Source organism: Quercus lobata, chromosome 8, assembly GCF_001633185.2.
Source record: "Quercus lobata isolate SW786 chromosome 8, ValleyOak3.0 Primary Assembly, whole genome shotgun sequence".
Lineage (NCBI taxonomy): Eukaryota > Viridiplantae > Streptophyta > Magnoliopsida > Fagales > Fagaceae > Quercus > Quercus lobata.
Genome location: NC_044911.1, coordinates 17,515,451 through 17,522,848, shown reverse-complemented (window position 1 = coordinate 17,522,848; position 7,398 = coordinate 17,515,451). Strand labels below are relative to the sequence as shown.

Below are 7,398 nucleotides of genomic sequence, written 5' to 3'. Positions count from 1 at the left end.
GTGAGCATTATGACTAAGGGGTCGTTATGAGGCTGCTTCACACCCCTAGCATCTTCCTCGTCCGTCTGTTTCTGCTTAAACAGGGGTATCATATGGACGCTATTCACCTGCCTCTAACGTGCTTTCCTGAGGGATCTGAATGACCCACCTGTGAATGGCCCTCCTACGATCGTCTTTATCTCCCCAATCACATTCTATGGAGGTTAGGACATGTGATCCTAGTTTCTAGGCGAGGACTCGCACTGGTTTTTGTTATCATCCTTAAACCTGCTAAACTCCCCCTTCTTTACATACTTTTGCAGTTTTCCTTTCCGTATCAACTCCTCTGTCTGCTCCTTTAGGTCCCGACAATCTTCTGTATAGTGGCCATGATCCTTGTGAAACTGGCAGTACTTCTTCTTGTCACAGATGTTAGGGGATGAATGTAATGGCCTTGGCTATTTGAAGTAGTACTCATCCTTAATCTGCGTCAAAATTTTATCAACAGGAATAACTAAAAGAGTGAATTTTACCGTTCTAGGAGTTTTCTCGTCTTTCCTTCTACCCTCATCATTAGTCCGATGATCTGGACACTCCCTTTTTTGTCCTCTACGATCGTCATCTTTCCTTCCCTTGTCCCCCGGCTTTTCCACATCCTTTATGACGGTTAACACATCCTCAGTGTTCATGTACTTCTATGCCTTCATGAGCATCTCCGCCATCATCTTAGGAGGAGTCTTCGCGAGTGAAACCAAGAATACTCTGGACTTCAACCCCGCTTTAAAGGTCGTCAGTTGCACCTTGTCGTTAGCTTCGTCCACCTCCAGGGTCTCCCAAGTAAAGCATTTCATGTACGACCTCAGGGTTTCTTTCTCTTTTTATCTAATGGTGAGTAAATGGTCTGCTGGCCTCTTCGGGCGTTGTCCTCCAATGAAGTAGCGCAAAAAGGCGTTGCTCAACTGCTCGAAGCTGTCGATGGATGATGTTAGTAACTTTGTGAACCACTCCCTAGCAACTCCTTTGAGAGTGGTGGGGAAGGAATGACACAATATTTTGTTAGGAGGCTATTGAAGGCCTAGTGTCGTCTTGAAGGTGTTGAGGTGGTCCTGAGGGTCTTTAAGTCTGTCAAACAGCTCAAGCTGAGGTAAGCAAAACTTCAACAACACAGGATATTCCAAGATTGCTGCGGTGAAGGGCGAATTTGTTGCCCTAACCATTCTATCCAAGCTTCGATCTGTTTTTTCTTTAATGGTGTTCCTCAGCTCGTCCATCTCCTTTCTCATCTCCCGGAGAAGATCCGAGTTTTGTTCATCTGGGGTAACCGGCCCTCGACAGTCACTCCGCTATCCCCTTCATCCTCTCGATTGGCCCTAAACCGATTCTCCTCCTACTAAATTTGTAGCCTCATTTTTTGGTTTTGTCTGGTGAGCTCTTCAACGGTGGCCGCTAGAGCCTAGACTTGCAGAGTTGAGGCTGGAGAATCCTGGTTGGACTCCATCTGAATATAGAAGTTGATGGAAACTACGTTTTCGAATTGGAGTACAAAAATGTCGTCCCCACAGACAGCGCCAAACTGATGAAGTGCAAATTCGTCAGTCGAAGTAAGTGCATCCAAATGGAGCCAAGCCCTCATCTCTGCAACTGTAGAAATGGTAAGGTAGCTCCCTTAGAGTGGTCACTGGTGTGGTGCCTGCTGCAACGTCTCCGATGCCAAAGTCAGTACAAGGAAGCTATTGGGAAAAAATAAAGCAATGTAGTAGAACAACAATAAGTATTTCTAGGTGTGTCTCTGTACCTTATGCTGGTGCTTGTGAAGGCCTTATATATGTTTCTATAGCCCCTAGCTGTTGTGGCAGTTATTGTGGCTTTAATGCCTCTCTTGGTAACGCCTTGTGCTCAATAATGCGGACTTCAATGGGCTTCCAACGGTCCATGTAGCTGTCTTTGTAACTGCTCGAGGTATTATTGCCCATATTGAATGGCTTTGCTACCTCCATCAATAATGTGGACATTTGCTCAACTCGTCTTAGGGGATGACCTCGTTGGTAACGATGACATCGTCCATGGAAGTTGAGTTCGTCAGTCGCATCAAGATGCATTATGCAATGTTCTTTGAAATATCTATTTTGTGGGTCTGGTGGTTCATGGCTTAACCAAAACTATGTATAAAACTCTTTTTTCCTAATTATATATGTAAGAAAACTTAATTGTTCATGAATTGTTCATGTAATGGATGTTTTTTACAATTCTACAATCATCACTATCAATGTGACATATACAGGCCTAAAATAGTTGTAAATTGTAATTATTAAGAACCATGCACTAAACTATGGTAGATGTTGTAAGTTTGTAACGTGTACGTACCAACCTGGCAACCTCTTTGGTAACTTTATTTTATTAGTGTCCGGAACTTTCTTTTCTTTTCTTTTCTTTTGTTTAGGTAACTTTTTTCAATTTTTTTTTTAATTGATTAAAAATATTACTACATAAATATTCCGCTTCTCCCTTCGATCTAGGCTCCGCATTTCCATACGCTTAAGGCATAGCAAAATATCATTAGGCTCAATTCACCTGATATTAACCCCGTTGGTATCTTGAAACAACATGAACTTGGCCAAATGATTTGCTTTCACGTCAGCATTCACCATACCATCAAAACGATCTTAAACAAAAAACGTGGCCAGACGGTTGTATCTAACTATCCCTCTGTTAAATCCAGATTCAAAATTCCGTTCTCTCTGCCATTTCGGGGAAGTTTGGTATAGGAGTTTAAATATATATTTTCAGTTTTTAAATAATATTATATATTTTTATATATTTTTTATTTATATATATTTTTAAAAAATACAAATAATATTACTAGAATAACATTACCAAACGGCTCTTTGTTACCTCAATTTTTTTTATAATTTATTGAAAAATAATACTAAAGATACTAATTTTTTACAAACTACTGATGTGATAAATAATTACTGTAAATAAAAAAGTGATGTTATTGGTATGTTCAAATAAGAATCAATAAGAAGTTAACCACAACAACAGTTTGTAAGAATGTTATAAAATAGTTTATAACTGTAGCATTATTTTATTGAATCATAATGTTAGAACCACAATAAAATTCATAACTTTTATTACAATTTGCTCACATGGTAATTTTTTTTTTTTTTTGGCTGAATTGCTTACAAGGCAAATTATAAGCAATGGAGTAAAAATAATTAACACACAATGAACAATTTATGAGTTTTATTGTGATATAGCATTATTGTTATTGAATTGATCTCTTGAAATAAGGGACAATCAGTTTCATAAGAACTTTCCAATTTATTTTTATATTTTTTGTTCCATTCATTAGAATATAGATCACGTTAAAATTATGATGCCAACGTTGTCCCTAAACATTTCTTCAAATTTTTATTATTATTTTATAACTTCGAAGTCCTTGTCATGACATCCTGATGAGTCCACCGCTTCTTCCAGGTAAAATGTGGTGGTGGCACTTGATTTTCCCTCTTACTGTCATCCAACCCACCACTGACAAACAACGTGGTACCGACACATCCGTGTCGGCAACGCAACACGCCAACTTTCCAACCAAACCACAACACCTGTCCTCAACACACTAAAAACCAAATGACCAAAAACAGTAAACAAAAATAAAAAAACAAACAGAAACCTAACAAATAGAAATATTCAAAGCCTTAAACTTTAAACCTACCATTGCAATAGCTTATTCTTTGCCACCTTTCTCTCCCAACCTCTGATCCCATCTTTTTCTGATCATAGTCCCATTATCACAATACACAAACCTCTCTGCTTTACACACACTCTCTCTAACTTTCTCCATTTCCATTTGTCAAAATAAGGCGCGACGAAACGACGTCGACGTAGTACACAAAATGTCACGTCGTTTCCTCGCCTGTTTTGGCAAAACCGGGAGCAGTAAAACGAAGCCGGCGTCGTCGTCGTCGTCTTCGGCGGAACGTAACAACGTGACTGTCGACGTGTCGGCGGAGGAGCAACGACGGGGTGGGGCGGTGCTGGTGGAGCTGTTCTCGTCTCAGGGCTGTGCCACTTCACCTGAAGCTGAGGTTTTGGTGTCGAGGTTAGGGAGAGGGGACTTTGATGGGCTGGACTTACCGCCCGTTGTGTTGTTGGGCTTTCACGTGGATTATTGGGACTACATGGGTTGGAAAGACCCATATGGGTCGAGCCAATCGACTGTGAGGCAAAAGGCTTATGTTGAGAGTCTCAAGCTCGACACCATGTTTACACCTCAGGTTGTGGTGCAGGGTAGGGCTCAATGTGTTGGCAATGATGAGAATGCTTTGTTAGCTGCGATTAAAGAGGCACCAAGATTCCCTGCTCCTACATTCCAGGTTAGTATATATTCATTCCTCTCTTTCTATTTTGTTGATTCAGATTAGATTACTATTATGTTGTGTAAATATATGTGGCAAGAATTTTAGCAATTGCAAGATTTTTTTTTTGTTACATAAAAAAGAATAATATGAATAATTGCATGTATTATTTATTATGTGATTTTTTTTTTTTTTTAATTTTACTGCATGCGAATGAGTTGTTATACCCTATAGGTGGTCTAAAAATGGCTAAATCCAAAACAAGAACTTGCATTATTCATCACAATCATTTCTGCTTGTACAATTGGTTTTTTTTTTTTTTTTTTTTTAATGTGATAAGTAAGTATATTTGTTTCTCAAAAAAAAAAAAGTGTCCTTGTGCAACACAACACGCATCTAAAAATGGTCACATATTTGACCGTCGAATACACAAAATATTGAATAGAAGTCTTAACCTTTATTTTATTTTTATTTGTTTTGGATTTGTGCCTATATACTCATATATGCTCTTACTTCTTATTCGTCATTATTGATTTCTAAAATAGTTAGTTGACGAGTAGAACATGAATGATTGGTGAGTCATAAATAATATTATAGTACTTAAAATATAGATTAAAAAAATGTAAATCAGAAGTTTTATCAAATTGGGTTCTATGACAAAGACAACATATTAGATGCTAAGGTCAATTCCAATTAGCATTAAGTAAAGTTTATTGCTAAGGAACAAGAAATTTGGAATTTGGAATCAAATCCCTTCTGCACCAAAAATAAATATATGTTAGCCTTGTAATAAAGAAAAATTATAATAGAGAGTTTAGTTAGGTTCAAATTCTAGGATACTGTTAAAAAAGAAAAAAACAAAAGTAGATTGAAGACTTGCCGAACAAGTGAATTTTACAGCTGTGGCATACGCGTTTGTGTGGTGTGCAATTTTAGGTAGGCCGGTGGGGTTTGTGGGTCACTAGCATCTATATACCTGTACCTGTACACCGTCAATTTTCGACTAAAAGTAGTATTTCATTTTTGTTGTAGATCTTGAAAGAAATGTGGACACTCGACCATCATGGTGGTTACACAACACCAAAGTTGGAAAGTGACTTTCTTACCTAATGAGAGTTGGGGAAAGCCACCTGTTAATCTATAATTGAAAATAAGAGCAAAATTTAGTACAAATTTTCATCTACTCAATCTACTTGAACACGATTACATAATTCAATGTCAAATATAGTAAATCTATTGGCAACTATGTCATATCATTATCAACATGAAGATTTAAAATCACTGCGAGCATATGGTAAAATGTCTAGCTTTTCATGCTAATCTTTCCTACCAGGAGTTGAATATTGTATTCACAAAATGAAGCTTAGGATAGAAAATTGATTTATTATCACTATGCAGATATTTTTCAAGTGGAAACTTTGATCACTATGAAAAATTTTATTTGAACAGGCAATATTCCAAAGATCTGGATCAGACTCCTTGCAAGTCTCCCTATCAGGAGCTCTAAGGACAAAGGTGGACAATCGTGGTGCCAATGTCATGGTGGCATTGCATGAAAGCGGATTGGTGACTGACTGTCCAAAGGGTGAGAACAAAGGGAGAGTTCTATCCAATGACTTTGTCGTTAGAAAACTCGAAAAGCTTTGCACTGTTAAAGACATCTCTGCCAAGAAGACAGTAACAGGATCTGTTAATTTCCCCCTATGGCAAGGATTCCATGGCAGCAAATGTGGCGTTACCATCTTTGTTCAAGATAGCTCTCATCTAATTTTTGGTTCACAGAACTTTCAGTTGCCAGATGACATTTGAGATAGCTCATCTGTTGTTTACTATAAATCAAGTTGCGGCGGGCACGATTTAGTCTATTATGTACAGGATGTCTATGTTAGGGTATTGATTTCTTTTCTTTTTTATGAGTTTGCGTTTTTCTTCTTGTTACTGGCTGGGTTTTTATAAATAGGAGATGGAGAGAGACAGCTCCATTAATATATAAAAATCCTTCTTTTTAGGTTTAGAATTGAATTTCCACGTATTGCATTATGTGGGTGAGAGATGTGAGTGAGCAACTTTGATTTCTATGTTAATTTTGTATTGATTGGCTTTTTATTGCTTTTAGATCAAATGTGAACTCTTTCTATATTCATTCTTGGCCTTTATATGCATTGGGAAGGCCTAATTGAAATGGCCTTAGACATCAAGAAATGAGGCAAGTATGTTGTCATCCATGTTTCTGTATATGTCATTTTTGTAAGAATCAAGACGGTAGTTTAATCTTGGTTCTATTCGAAGTTAATCAGTCATTTAAAACTATGCCATTATAGTTAATTATATGCTGTCCGGGCTGAGTTCACAATCACTAATAGATTCAACAGAAGTGAGATATATAGGTGCAAGTTTATTTTATACGAAAGCTGAATGAACATTTTCCAGGAGCTAATTGATGTAGCAGTTTTTGTTTTTGTAGAGAGAGGTAAACCAATTCTCATAGTTCATCCCTTGCCCCTCATCAGGTTTCTCAGCAAATGCTATTAGCCCTGTCATAATCAGCCCAAAAAGCCTCTAGAGTCTCAAAGGGCACACTACACTTAATTAGATCCCCAGCAAGTAGCAACTCAATTGGATTATTACCCTCAAGGATTATTCCATCTCCATGTTAGTCCAGTTTTTAAAATCCAAATATTTTCCTCATGCTAACTTTCTCCAAACAAAAGGCCTCAACGTCTTCCACCAAATCCATCATTCAAGGCAGAAATCCTTTTTTTTTTTCCATTGAAGTGCGTTCACAACCGTGATTCCAACTAGAACTATTATCTTTTCTCTCTCCTCTTCCCTTCCCCACAATTGTCCCAAATGTCCTCTAGAAAACCACTTTTCATCTCCTGAGGGAATGTTATTGGTCCCAATTAGTTTGGCATCAATCCCAACTCCCCAATTCCTATCTTTTCTTTTCTCTATCTAATATATTTTCTTGGTGCCACTCAAATATAGATAAGAATTAGGTCCAGTGTCCAATTACACTGGACCCAATGGTCTCAATCCAAGTCCCTCGAATATTGCTTGT

At 37.8% G+C, this 7,398-nt stretch overlaps 1 protein-coding gene across 1 annotated transcript; it reads left to right on the top strand.

Moving 5' to 3' along the window:
* The first annotated feature begins 3,636 nt into the window (after positions 1 to 3,636).
* LOC115958477 lies at positions 3,637 to 6,562 on the top strand. Its single transcript, XM_031076887.1, has 2 exons — positions 3,637 to 4,355; positions 5,787 to 6,562. Exons 1-2 carry the CDS (start codon positions 3,876 to 3,878, stop codon positions 6,144 to 6,146), a joined length of 840 nt encoding a protein of 279 aa, XP_030932747.1. The 5' UTR covers positions 3,637 to 3,875; the 3' UTR covers positions 6,147 to 6,562.
* Positions 6,563 to 7,398: the final 836 nt, after the last annotated feature.

Coding starts and splice junctions, on each gene's coding strand:
- LOC115958477 (XM_031076887.1), top strand. CDS start 3,876: ATGTCACGTCGTTTCCTCGCCTGTTTTGGCAAAACCGGGAGCAGTAAA. Junction 4,356..5,786: donor TCCCTGCTCCTACATTCCAG/GTTAGTATATAT, acceptor TTATTTGAACAG/GCAATATTCCAAAGATCTGG.